This window comes from Nilaparvata lugens, chromosome 3 (assembly GCF_014356525.2).
Source record: "Nilaparvata lugens isolate BPH chromosome 3, ASM1435652v1, whole genome shotgun sequence".
In the NCBI taxonomy this organism is placed as follows: Eukaryota; Metazoa; Arthropoda; class Insecta; order Hemiptera; family Delphacidae; genus Nilaparvata; species Nilaparvata lugens.
The window spans coordinates 49,735,222-49,750,402 of record NC_052506.1 but is presented as its reverse complement, the minus strand read 5'-3'; the positions used below and the strand labels follow the sequence as shown (position 1 = coordinate 49,750,402).

Here is a 15,181-nt window from a genome sequence, read left to right as displayed (position 1 = left end):
TTCTCGCGTTCTCCGGTCGAACCACTCTTGCTCCCCGGTCGATCATCAACCGCTCTGCCGGAGTGACGTTCGGTTGCGGAGCAGAGCGAAAGTCTGTACGCACCTTAAGGATTACAAATATCGGGTCACCGAGCTTCGCTCGTTATTTACTTATTGATAAACAGAACACAATAATTCTTTAAAATGATTGGAGAAGGACTAACAGGCACAGCCAAAAACAGTTTCTTCCCCGAATTTTGATTTATATACTATAAAATAATATTCCAAAAAGTAGTTTATGTTCCATAAACTTGAATTCAGGTTCAATTTTCAGTCCAAACATTTAAAAACAGAAAAGTTTTGAGTGTTTACAAACCAAAATAAATAACAAAATAACACTCTAATCACTTAAAACTGTAAAATAATAATTAACTTTGAAAATTATGATATACTCTTATTTAGAATGATATACCATGTCATGTCAACAAACCAGATTATTTTGATCAAATCGATTAAAATTTCTAGATTACTTCTAGTTCTCGTGAATAAGCTGATTGATTGCAAATAGTTGAACAGCTGAACATAATTCTGTCTCTCTTCCACACAGGCACTCACATCTCCTGTTATCGATAGACGACGAAATTATCATCTGTTTTTCTAAGGATGAATAATTATTATCCTTTTCATGTCCTTCAGCGAGTTTTCCCGGGGATGAGGCCTAGTGCAATCGAATTTTTATATCATAAACCTACTATGTTTCAAATTTCGTGAAAATCGTTAGAGCCGTTTTCGAGATCCGTTAGACATACATAACCAGATAACCATATACAGAAATTGCTCGGTTAATACTAGGAAGTAAACTTTGAAGGACCGTTGGAAGAGCCCTGAATTCGGATTATAAATTTGCTAGGCCATTAACCTGGTTCTGAACATAAAACAAAAAACTAAAAAAATCATCAAATTTGGTGCACACATAAAAAGTTATTGAATGTCAAAATTTGAGGCTCGATTTTTATTAATATTATAGATTATAGATGATGTAATTGTGTTGATGAATGCAGCTTACCTGAGTGAGATTGTGCGAGAGCGTGAAGAAGGTGTCGACCCAGGGCCCGATGCGGGGCTTGATGGCGGACACCTGCAGCTGCTGCAGGCCGTAGTCGACGATGGCGCCTAGGGCGGCGGTGACCACACTCAGCCCCCCCAGACAGCTATCCAGCTTGGCGCGCTCGTGCTCACTTGAGCAGGGCAGCTCGTGGCTGAGGCTGCGGCACAGCGTGGTCACACACTCAGAGCACACGTCAGCGTTGTTCAGGTAGATCTGCAAACACATTTCACTGTGGTGACGTGATGCCTCAGCTTAGAGAAGGTGATTTGGTGCTAGATATATTCAATAAAAATTGATAATATGTGTTTTGTATTTCCAATGAACTGAAACTAGATGACTGATCAGGTTTGAAGTTCAAAAATATGTGTGAAAATCGTTGAAGCTTTATGACCAGAAATTATTGAGATATTTAAAATTTAAATATGGTTTCTACGGTTTGGAGTTTCGCCACAAGCAAATAAAAAAGCCTAATTGCAACAAAATTATTATCAATGAATCTTATGTTTAGTGATGTGAGAACCGTATGCTTGATGTAGAACGATGATCAAATAACATTATTTTTAGTGATGATGATAATAATTGTTCAAATTAATTTGTATAGTACATTAAGCTTATCAAACTTGAACTTAAACTGAATCGAAACACAAGTTCTATTAAACCTGAAGTTCGAATCGAGCATGCATGGATAATCATCTTATTAACCCATCCACTCACTTTCCATGTACAGACAAAAAATTATGTGGGCACATCTATATAATAAGAGAGAGTAGGGTTGTGTTTGTTCGTGTGTTCGTTTGTTCGCATCAAAACATGTCAAATTGTGGATTGCATACCGGAAAAACGGGAATGATTTAGATCTCCTAATTTTGAACATAGATTCTAAAAATATCAATCTCGTGCACCTGGAAGCCCAAATTTCAATTTTCCTTCTAGATTTTTCAGAATTAATGTTCAAACTTCATTAATAGTACATACGATTTCATAAAAAATCACCAAATCATATGGTCGGAATTAAAAAATTTTATTATATTAAAGAACTGGATTATACACGTATACAGGTGTAAAGTACTATAGGAAAATTATGTTTGACGCATCATCAGTTCTGAACTACTGGACTGATTTACTTGAAATGCTGCTTATAAATTCTTAATCAACCGAGGATTCTTATAGGCCTATTTTAAATTCTTCTGGATTTCATTACGTCAAGTTTTAAAATAGACCCTTGCGAAGCACGGGTTACCTGCTAGTCAGCAATAAAAGCCATCGAGAAATTCATATCGAACACAGCTGTTCCTACTTGCGTGATTGCATCTTGTGTGCATCACAAACGAACAATAATTGTGCCATCCTTGTTAAATGCTTGGAAAATGAGAATTTAAACTAGGTAGTACAATAAAACATTAGATTATTCAAAAATTCATTTATGAATTAAACATTATTTAGGACTTGTTGCACAGCTGTCATTATATTTAATCAAATTTTGAAGATTCTAATTACTTATAGAGCTTAAATTTCATTACCACTGTGAAAAGCTTGTAACAAAGGAGAAGTAGTACAGTGAGTTCAACTGGACTAAGTTTAAATGTATTTATGAATTGAACATCATTCAGAGCTTCCTGCACAGATTTCATTGGGTTTTATCGAATTTTGAAAAATTTTATAATTTGAACTTGATTGACACATGTGGTAGACTTAAACAATAGAAAAGGAACTTCAACTGACTAAGTTGTAGTTGATTGAGTTGATGCTCACCAAAAATGTGTTTCTTGCTTGTTCGGAATCGGATGTTTGTAGTCTACCTTGGAGCATCACGTTGTAGGCTTGGGTGAGATCCAGGTAGCCGGACGGAAAACCGAGTTTCAATTGATTTCTAAGCGCTGAACACATCTCTGTTTCAAGTGCCCCACACGCATTGTTGATCACTGCACACACGCCGTCTATACTCCCACTTGTACCAGCTCTCCTGCCAAAATTAATCATTTTTAAATTAACTCTACACTAAATATTTTTAATTGCATATTCAAAATAAATATTTTTGATATTATCTTTTGAAGGAATGTACGATAGATTGCAAAGTTGATAAGATAAGTTGCATCTTTATTATATTAAAGCTTAATTTATTAATATACACTCACTACGCAGTCAAGAAAGTTGAAAGGTGTTTTTAATCTATCTGTGTCGTGTGTTTCCTTTTTAAATTAGTATCAATACAAATCTTCATGACAATAATTTCTATTTTTTAGCATTCGCCTGAATTTTGTAAGATATTAAAAAAAGGAAAAATCATTCTAAAAAATGTCTTCTCAGTTTCTCGGATTGAATTTTGAAATTGAAAGACTTTTACGGCCGTTTTTGAAAAGAGAATATATTTTCGCTGAAACTTATGAATGATACTTGAATATGTTCATGGCATTTTGTAAAGATCGAATTAAGTCTAGGAAACCTGTTTGAGCTTTTAAATTTCTGTTCCACAGATAGAACAAAAACCGGATACTTCTTGGACGGACTTACAATAAAGATTGGAGACAAAGTAACTTCACTTAGGCTCTAGTGTATTTAAGTTGGACATTTGACAAGTTGGACAAACAGTCTTCAGCTTGTTCATTTCAACCAATTTGTCATACAGTGGCATTTAAAAATTTTGATAATGTACTTATTGTATAAATGAATAAAGAATTAATAAAATAGTTCATTTTTAATATAGAAGTAGCTTCCACTCTAGCACACCTTTCTTTCACTTACTGGTAGTCACAACATGAACTACTTCTGACATGGGAAATAATAACGTGGTAGGTATCTAGTATTTGAAGTAATAAATGTTCTAAGAAATTGTGATATAACTTAAACAAACGATAATGTTAATAAACAAAAATTTTTTGCATATTATACGTTTGTCTAATATTAAGATTTCAGTTGCAACCCTATAGCTTGAAGTATGTTGAAGAACTAAGATGATAATAGTTTGGTTAGCTGTAGTGAGGTCCACGTTAGAATGGCAGAGGAGAAAGATAGGAGAATAACATTTGCCGATCCTCACTGTCTTGTCAATGCCTTCTTGACGGTAGCTGATACAGGATTAATATGCAATATTAATTGTTCATTCTCGTTTAAATTAATCAATTATATTTTATTAAGCAAGGAATCATATTTTTTAATAATTCCATAATGAATTTTCATAATTAAGATGAAAAATTCTGTTGATTAAATATATTGTTAAAATCCGATCTGGCAACAGAGCAAAGCGAGAGAGATAGCGCTATCCGCTTTGTTGAATGATTGACAAGGATAGCAATACCATTGCTAATCAAACACTGCCATTATAACGTGGACCTCACTATAGTATTATCATAGTTGATCAAAGCCAGTATCCTAACCTTATACATTTCCTCACAATGAAAAAAACATCATCAACCATGCTTGAAGTTTGAGATCCTTTGTCAATTGTATCGATTGAAACAGCCTTTATGACACTATTTTCCATGTAGTAACGTTCCAATAATAGATAATGACCGAGAAGCGTTTGCATTCTTCGACACAAATCACTGTTCTGTATAAGAGCTTCCATATCACTCAGATGCACGGCTCGGCTAGCGGTATCTTTTATGCCAATTTCTAAATCATTCTGTAGACACAAACATATGAAAATGTATGAGAAAAAAACAATCTAGTATATTTAAGGAGTCATCAACGCATTAAAGTGTAATTTTTAAAGTAATGAGAGGTAGATGAGTAGGTACTCTATTATACTGATAATTCCTTCGTACTTGGAGAGAAGTCAAATTTATTATTTTATGGAGTAAAATTATTATTCAGGCTTCATAACAAAAAAAACGTATTTTAAAAGGTATAATGGCCGGGACACACATATCCGCACCGAGCCCGAGCTCTGTGTGGGGACACATACTACCGCACCGCGTCAGCACCGTCACCAACAAACACGTTGCCTGAGCCGTGCCCGCTCCGTCACCGTCTAGTTCAGTTTACTTTTTGACGGAGACGGTGCGGCCTCGTGTAAAATGGAGAGTGAGTGAAAAACTGATTGAAGAGATACGGAATTTTCCAATTTTGTACGATCAAAGTTATGAGAAATATGGTTGAACGGAAAAACAAGTTAAACCAAAAGTAAAAGTATAACCAAATAATAAGTTAAGCCAAAGGTATAATAGACATAATATAAATAAATGATAAAATAAACAGCAAAAGTATAAAATAAGGAGTTTGACTGTGAAATAAGAATGACTGTGTCTTGAATTTTGAATTTAAAACTAATTACGTTTAGATACATAAGGCAGAAGATAACAATTTTATTGCTGATATATACTTACGATACATGACTGTTTGTCGTATTGTTATGCACCGAAATAATATATTCCAACACTATGATTCTCATCTTCTGTGTCTACAGAAATTGAAAGATATAAATTTGAATTGGATGTAACAAGCTTTAATAGTGTTATATTATTAACAATAGTTTAACACATTCATAAATCATACCACATTTTTAGCACTACAGAACTGAGACACTGCTGCCGCTCGGCTGTCGCACGGATATGTGTGTTCTCCTACCATCATCACCGTGTCGCGGACGTAGCTCGGCCGTACCTCGGCACGGGCTCGGTGCGGTTATGTGTGTCCCGAGCTTAACAAGTATTTCAAAACTGCTAAAAAAATTTAATTGCTTTCAACTTTCAATCGCTCAAAGTTTTCAACTGCAACGCTTCATTGTAATAGCAATTATATTACAATTCACTATTATTTAACATGTCCCTAACTTTTAAAAATGCTGTAAGCAACGGACGTGAATAAGTGTACTGGATCTTTCACGATCAAACGGCTTTTATTTTTCGAATTCTTGCAACTGCCTGAGTAAACTTATTTCTCCCCTGCAATACATTGAGGACAGTCGACAAGCAATATTTAAATTCTGTGAGAGATATCGATTTAATCTCGTAGTTTCAACAATCAACGATTTGAGAAAATTCTTACAGAAATGCGACGTTGGAGAAATCTCACATAAAGCTGATAACGTGAGTGCATAATTGATATTTCGCTGAGAAGAAGATCAATGTCTTTCGGATCAAGTCTGTTTGCATTCAATGCATTGGAACTGCTGGAATTTCCGAGTCTTTCAACTTCGTTGATCAATGCAATTTTTCTATCCATTGACCTCTGCTTGTTGAATTCGTTCAAGATTAATTTGCTTTGCTTATCACATTCTTGTTGGATGATTGAAGACACTTTGAGTAGACGTCCTGGGCCTGTGAAAACACATAACAAAAAATATATTCCCAATTTATTCATTCCTTTACCTTGCACTAACTATTCGTTACTAATTAGGACTAAATTTAATAAAGCATTAACTCGCATTATAGAAGAGAAAACGTAGTCGTTAGTCATAAACAGCTTCATTCCCTAAATTTGGTCGAATAAATTGTGGGAATTCAAGTTATGTGCAACAAACATGTGTCCACATCCACGATTATCCACTTACAAAAAGTTGCTAGGAATTCAATTTCTAATTAAAAGTTTGGAAACGGTAAAACAAAATAAACTCTTCAATATTGAAAAAACCTGAAACATTATAGCATAAAATTTCGACCACTCCTTCTGTCCACTTTTAATATCCCACTTCAATCAATTATATTTATTTAAAAAAAGTGTGCACAAAAACCAATTCTATATCAAATTACTTACAGAAGTATCAAGTTTATGATGGTGTATGAGGTTCGATCCTTCTTTTAAGGCTCGGACGACATCTACTAAAACTTAGGGTCCATACACCACAGTTTGCGAGAATTCACAAAAAAAGTTAACTTGGGCGAATCTCGTTCATGATCCACTGTTTGATGAGGGTTTTCGGTTCCCCATATACGAAAATTATGTCGATTGACTTGACCGCTTAAATGAAGCGTCGCCTCATCGCTAAGAATGAGATTCGCCATAATGAACGTTTTTTGTGCTTTTCCACAAACCCTACTTTCTTGAGCATGCATGCTTTCAGACCCTACTTTTTTGAGATATCCGAGTCTCAAAAGGATGGCACATAGAACACTCATAAAACAGCATCATGAATGTTATGCTTCTGTGAGTAACTTGATGTAAAATTGATTTGTGTGCACCGGTTTTAAAAATAAATATAATCACTTGAAATTAGGACATTCAATGCGAATCACTCTGCATTTTCACAATTATAATGATACTCTAATTAATATATAATATAACTGAGATTAGTTCAAATTTGTATTGAATCTCTATAAGATAATTCTTCTGGCAATTTCCGTTTATGAAAAGGTTGTAGGCTAGTAAGTTCTTTGATAGATGAGTTACTTTGAAAGTTTGAATGGAAGAAAAATTAGATTAAGGGAACAATTAAGTTTGTTTTCCGGTAATTCTTCAAAATTATATTTTTAATATGTGAATATTTCCTATTTTAGTTATAATAATGTGAAATATTTCTTCTATGTTTAGTTTTGAAGCATCTAAATTCGAAAATCTAATTTGTGAAAATACTTGAGGACTGAACATTTTGTGAATTGAAGAACTACGAGATTTAACCTATTTCGGACTATGTGTTATCTAAATTTGAGAGTGGAATAGCACAAGGTTACCTTATTTTTTCTCTCCCTATCATTTCTATTATGTATTATTGTATAAATAAAATGAATGAATGAATTCTTTGAAAGTATGAATCGAATCCAAACTAAGTAGTTCAAAACAAAACAAAAATCTATGACAAAAATGAAAAAAACTGATAAGATCATTTACCATAATATGTTTCTATGAGAGGTTGATGAATCTCGAACAAACGTGCAATTGTTTCGAATAGAACTGTCAGCATATCAGCGAATACAACACAGGCACGCTTATCATTGGAAGGCGTTTCCAGAGTCGACTTCATACTTTTCGCTGATGCTTCATCCAACTGAAAAAGTATGAACGAAAATAATGAATGAAAATGAGAATTTACAAATACACTGATTAATATTATTATATCTGAAGGATTGAATATTTCAGAAGAGCCTTCACATTCGATTCGTTAACAAAGAAAATTTCAACAAATTTTAGTGATATAGACCCATAGAAGATAATATCGAGTATCCAATTACTACGCAACTCTAATTTTCAAATCATATTGCGGCGAGAAATTTAGATTAATTGTGGGTGGCAAAGTTTGTGTTGGCAGCAAATTACCTTTAGTGAGATGCGTAGCATGTAAAAAAGCTGGAAGGTCCTCCGATACAAAGTTCCAAGAGCTTTAGAGCTTCAAGAACCTGATCAGGAGAAAAAGACTTTGTTACAGTCAATGGTTTTCATGTATAATTTTTAATAGCGTTCGGGTACGGGTGTTTAATCGTTTTCAACTCTGATAAATGGTTTCATCTGAATGGCTACGGAAACAGAGTTTGAAAAGCCCTCACATTATTCATAGATCCCATTTAATTCGGAGAGAGTTGTATTTCGATGTACAATCACGATCAAAAGGTAGGGGCAATATTGATGATCTAACCTAAAATATCCACTCAGCACATGTGAAACTTTCATATGGATCCACTAATTAAGTAATAAATCACTATTTTGAGCTTCGGTATCATCTCACCTTAGCTGCAAGATACGCTGAATACTTTTCCAATCCATAATCATGCATATTGATGAGAGGGAAAATTTTGAAAAATCGTTCAACTGAAGCCGCATCTGATTTACGGACTGCTTCAGTGAACTTGATGGTGACAATGTCTCTCAATTGGCCGGCTGCCTCTTGGAGTAAAGACAACGAGTTAGTGACCGCAGAACAATCTAAAAAAAATATATATATAAACGTAAAACAAAGTAATTGAAAGAAATTATTGTATGGATAATTTAATGGTTATTGACAGGTATTCACGGAATTTATTATAAACTAAAAACAAAACATTGCATTGAATTAAGAAAAACTGACTCACTAAGTAATAAATAAGCCCTTACACCGAACCTTTCTAATAGTTTTCAACATTTGAACATCCGCCAGAATTAAAAAGTAACTCTTAAATCTCCTAGATAACTGAGATGAGTTTTTTCTAGATGGATCAATTTTGAATGAAAATATTAGATAAATTTCTCAGTTGGTTACTCGCCATTCAATATAAAGTGATCAATTGAATATTGTATTGGAAATTCATCAATCTCATTCGATAAATTATACATTGGAATGAAACAACAGTAACAAAATGAATAAAACTGTATGTTATTCAATACATCAATAAATGCTCAATCTAGTGCTTTTCAAAGATACTTTGGACTGACGTTTTGATTGGGTTCATGATGAATTTACATTATTATTCGACTATTTTCAGCCAAAATGATCGAATGTACTTGCTTAAAAAAAAAACATTGAATGATACTTATTACATAAAATAACAACAAACTAGAGCACAATCCAACCACCGCAGGACGGTAGCCTCTGTAGAAAGCAAAAGAAACAATTAATCTGATCAGAGTTGTAAATTAATAAATACGTAGGTACAGTAGTTGAAAATTAATTACTGTAATGTATCAACAATATAAAGATAAAATGTAAAGAACACAAATATGCTGTGGAAACCATTTTGCAGTTGGAATCAATTTTTCAAATTTGAAAAAATAAGATATTTATTAAACACAGCATATTATCACAAAAGTGCACAGTTGAATATCGTCAAGTTGAATAATAGTATAGTATAAGCTAAAGGTAGTCATGGCATGTTAAGGTGCGTACAGATATACGTGCCACGAACACGCTCCGATCATGAACGTTACGAAAGATGTTACGCGAGAGGTTCGCAATGTGTTCGCAAGATGATCGCGAGCTTGTCTTATTGTTGACTTCAATACGCTTCAACCTAGCCTCACAAATGTGAAACGGTGTCGGTGACAAAACTAAATAAAATATTCCGACCAGGATTGCAGGGTAGACTAATAAAAAATTATGTTTATATAATAAATTGATAATAATTATTATGCTTATTGCATTTATAATTATGTTTTATTACAAAACGTTATGTCTGTCAATGTTTCAAAAGGTGAAAGGCTTGATTGGGAGTTCGGTTTTTTCTTTGAAATGCTAATGTGCTGGAATTATTAAAAATGTTTTTAAAATGTTATATTATTCCATTTTTATAATTTAATAATTAATTATGAATGTTGGTAATTTAATATTTTAACACAGATATCTCAACTTCACTGATCCAACAAAAACATTGACCGCGCATGCGCAGCTATTGCTTGGTTCGCCCCACAAACTTTCCAAGCTCGCGCTCTGTTCGCGTTCTTTTCTTGCGCGACCTGCGATCATCTTGCGATCTGCTCGTGTAACGTTCGTTTGCGGAGCAGAGCGTAAGTCTGTACGCAACTTTATGCAAATCAGAATTATCCAGAACATAAATAACACAGTAGCAGTTTAATTACTATGACTTGAGAAAACCGCTATTCTTAAACTGATGATTTTCATGATTGTATATAGCCGAATTAGGTGTTCTGTTGATATTACAAGTAATATAAACAATAAATTTAATTTGAATTTTCTTAATGAATTAATAACATAATACAGAATTGGAGTGCATTTATTACAATGATCAAAGTAGAGAAGGAATATTTATAAGAATGTTTATGAAACCTTGTTGTACATCATCGGCAGTCTGTTGCAATAGACTCTGGTCCATGGTGAGGAAGCGATGGACGTGGGCAGCCGCTTTCTCATAATCGTCGCTGGACAGAGCAGTCTGCACTCCGTCACTGCACAGCTGCACATCGAGAAGGTCATGCACGCGTTGCTGGCATTCTGACACCCGACTCTAATTCAATAAATACACCATTAATTTATTTCCTTAAAACCAAACATTACAAAACAATATTAGAAAAATAGGATAATTAGAAATGTATTAATGGTTCAATACATGGACTCAAATGTCAGTTAAATAATAATTTATGGAAGATTTTATTGGAAATTGCAGTTCAACCAACTGCTGGAACATTATTATAACAATAACACCTATTTCAAATATCCAATTATGCTATATAAGTAGAACTAAGGACTTCTGCTACTGCAAATATTGCCCAAATAACTGAATAGCGGATAAAAATTTGATGAATGAAACTGTCCAAAAGGTAAAGCCGCTCCCCCGGCAAGGGAGAGGTACCGGGTTGTTCGATTCCCGGTCTGGGCGCAATTATTCGACAGTTTCATTCATCAAATTTCGTTCTGCTATTTAGTTCTTTGGGTAATGTTTGCAGTAGAGGAAGTTCTTAGTTCTATTTATAAAGGGTGATTCTTAATTATGGTAAAATAATTTAATACGTGATAGTAGAGGTAGAAATAAGAAAAAATTCTAATAAACATATATCCATAAACGCTTCATTAGCGAGCTATACAGAGTTAAAGTTTTCGCCCGGAATTCAGTTCCTCTGGTGAAATACACCGATGCTGAATTGTTTGGGGACTAGTTTTTGAGAAACTTACGCTGGATTCATATGTAAAAATATATTGAAAAATTCAATAAAACTAGTCTGGAAGCTGTAGTGTGAGTAGTTTTTGATGAAAAAGTTGAAATATGCAAAAGTAGAAAAACACAGACTTCTACGTTTGATGCCCAATAACTTTCTTTAATGACCATTAAACAGATAATTTTTCGCAATAAAAATAGTAGAGAATTTAATTCTGAAAAGAATGATGTAAGCTGTGTGAACTGAATTTTAATAAAAGTTGAATAAAATGTATTCTTATGTAGTTCATTACACCACAAAAATTTGCTTACTCAGGAACTTACTCTAGCGACATCCAGCTGACGAACTTTGGCACTGACATTTTCAGCCAAAGTACAAGTGAATGATATCATTTCAGATAATTGTTCAGAATCCGAGTGAACTATCTGAAGATTCGGAAGAGCTTTTGTGATACCTCTAATCTTTGTTTCGAGATAGCTTTTTCTGGCTGACAGAGCTTCTAACTGCTTGTCCAAGTGTTCCTGCAAGTTTTAATTACGTACTTTAAATTACCTATATTTCATTTGTTATGATATTTTGAGAAAAAGTATTATCGTTAATATTCAACACAATAATCAATAGCCTTGTCCTCTCTTGATATATTGTGTCAAATAAGCATACTAATTAATTAATTAAAACATGGTTTGCAATGCTTATTAATTACAGGCTATCCTAATAAAATCCTACAGGATATAGGAAGGCACGAACAAACATGACAGAATCGTGTCAGAACATCCTATTCATGACAGTTGAACTATATTTCACTTGTAACGGGGTAGATACAAGTTTTCCTTTACTGCCTTACTCGAGATTAGTAATGCAATTCTTTTCTTCTTTAATATGTAGATGTTTTCCTGATATCCAGTAGAGTACAGGCCAAATGTATTGATACCCAAGCTCAAATATTGGCTGGCACTAGCAGTGTGCATCTAGCCCAGCTTTATCACATGAAGTGACTGTATCTAGAGCAGAAGGATTTCTCTGACATGTACTGGACGTCATATCAAACTGACGTAGGTACTGAATGTGACTGAAAAACATCCTTTAGTACAGTGTCAGTAGCTGTTAATTCCTTCTGCTTCATTTATTACCCACACTTGTAGGATTGATGGTGCCATGAAACTAACATAAAAACAACTATTAAGATGACAATGATCAAACAGCAACAACTTCTAATAACATTTTGATTAAGTAAAGGTATGCTATATTTTGACGTAACTACGTCAACCCCTACGACAATGACCAAGTCAACTGCACTACAGATCCAGTCAATCCAAATCCTGGTTATGACGAAGGATGGAAGTATGAGGTGAGTACCCTATGTCTTGCCACACAGGAACTTTCTGACGGTTATCTTGAAGGCGGCCTCATGCAACTGCTACACACGCAGAGCAGAAGTCCTATAACTGGCGTGCAAATAGTGGAGGCGTCTCCTGTGGACATTCAACAGTGCATGGTGCCTGTTGTTATGGTAGTGAATGTTACTCCGAACAGCCAGAGTATGCAGTATCCTTTTGACAAACACCAAGCACAGGAGTATGTATTAGGCTAATGGCTGATGACGGTCAGTACACCAAGGCGAGCAAAGAAGTGCTTGCATTGGTCACTCAAAACTTGGTGTTCAAAACTCAGAAGTCCCCTTATTCATCAAATCAGATTAACAATCCTTGTTACTTCTAATTTTTAACATTACTGATAATAGGCCTTTCATAAACTAGTAATATAGGCAACCACATACAGTATTTATATAGTAATCGTACCTAGCTGTAGTGAAAATCGGCTGAATGCCAATCATATTGTCCATGTTTGTCTTTAACTTTAAATAAATTAAGAAAGCTGTGAGGTGAGTGAGGTTTATTATGATAAACAGCTCAAAAGATTGTTTTTTTAAGAAAAAAAGTAAAAATATTTTAGCTAAATTAAAAATAATTATTTGTATATAACTTACAGAGCGGTATGAAAAAATATAATACGGTAAGTATAATAGATCATGAGTACTTTGACAAAAATACAAGTAATAGTAATTCTCAAACTTGGACAAAGTATTCCTGAAAAATCAAAATACATAATACATAGAATTACAATATTTACCTCTTTTTCGCTAAGAAGTCTTAAAGATTCATTAATTTTCTCCTCCACGTCAGGCGTACTTAAATCTATGCAGTCCATCATTTTGTAGATATTTTATTATATGTAATTGGCTATTTAATTTATAGTATTGTATAATTGGAATTGCATTTCAAAAAGTATAATGTGATATAAAATATGATTATAGTTCAATTGCACTAGATAATAAACTAATGAATATTATTACAGTTATTATACACAATTTGTAGGTTATGTTGCACTTTGTATAATTATTGTAAAATGTAAATTTGTTATTTCTCTTAGACCAGTTATAGAATAGACACGTTGGGAAGTCTAGCCTCTGAAGCCAAAATCTACTACCATTTTATCACCATATTGTGACGTCAGCATCGGATAGAAAACTTTTCTGCAGAGTTTGTTTACATTAAGGAACTATAAAGACTTTTTATTTATAGTTCCCTAGTTTACATTGTTTTCTAAGGAACTATAAAGTTCCCTATAGTTCCCTTAAGGTATTTAAAGTTCCCTATTGTTTTCTATCCGATCCTGACGTCACGATATGGTTATATGGCAGTACCTATGGCTTCATCGACTTTCATTATGTACATGGGCCGTGTCTATTCTATAACTGGTCTTAGTTATTTCTTTTGCTGTTATAACAGCCAAAGACCTTAAAGATGCAAGACCTTAAAGAGATATCTCTTTAAGGTCTTTGATAACAGCTGTTGGGCTGTATCTAACAGTGAACTCTAAACTAATTGGAATGGACTAGCAACACAAAAAAAGTGAGGCAGCTGGTAAAGATAGGCAACCCGCATTGCTGTGGGATTCGTTTATTTTGTTACGCATTGGCTCTTATGGGAGAATGCATTGCACAGTCTCAATTTCTATTTTATTTCTATATTGTATGTCTTATTCCACGAAAGCATTATTTTTCCTTTATTAAGCAGTTCATTGTTAACTTTTTGAGAGCAAAAATAATGAAATAGGTTGAATATTAATGAAGAAAAGAATTTTTTTATTTGTGACTGCAGTAGTTTTAGTATTGTCAACTTTTCACAAGCATGGGAATAACTTTGGGCCAGATTCAAGAGAAGCGTATTATTTATTTATTTTTATTTATTTAACAAGGACAAATATAAACTGTCATGAAATGATTGGGAATGAAAAAACAGGCTCATAGTCCAATCTCATATTTTTCACAATAAAAGTAGGTAAATAAAATAAATTATGATGATTCAATAACACAGGACTATTAAATTATGTAATGATAGCAATATACTAGGTATACTGATAACATTTCAAATCAGTGTGGGAGTTTCAGAAATGATGCAAAGAAATCTATGAAGAAACATTATATCAATTGTATTATAATTATGACCATATGATAAGCAAACAGTAAAATATGCTAAATAATAATTATTTTATAATTATAAATTATATGAACAATAATACACATATAATTATACACATAAAATTATTTTATAATTGTAAATTGAACGATTATTAAAT

At 33.5% G+C, this 15,181-nt stretch overlaps 1 protein-coding gene across 1 annotated transcript; it reads right to left on the bottom strand.

The window, feature by feature from the left end:
* Positions 1 to 1,045: 1,045 nt before the first annotated feature.
* LOC120350477 (conserved oligomeric Golgi complex subunit 4-like) lies at positions 1,046 to 13,948 on the bottom strand (the record flags this gene model as incomplete). Its single annotated transcript, XM_039423938.1, is given in 9 exon segments — positions 1,046 to 1,300; positions 2,840 to 3,050; positions 4,462 to 4,709; positions 6,074 to 6,345; positions 7,853 to 8,009; positions 8,685 to 8,881; positions 10,716 to 10,893; positions 11,866 to 12,063; positions 13,673 to 13,948. Coding segments are annotated over 9 exon segments (1,797 nt in total), but the record flags the coding sequence as incomplete, so codon positions are not given.
* Positions 13,949 to 15,181: the final 1,233 nt, after the last annotated feature.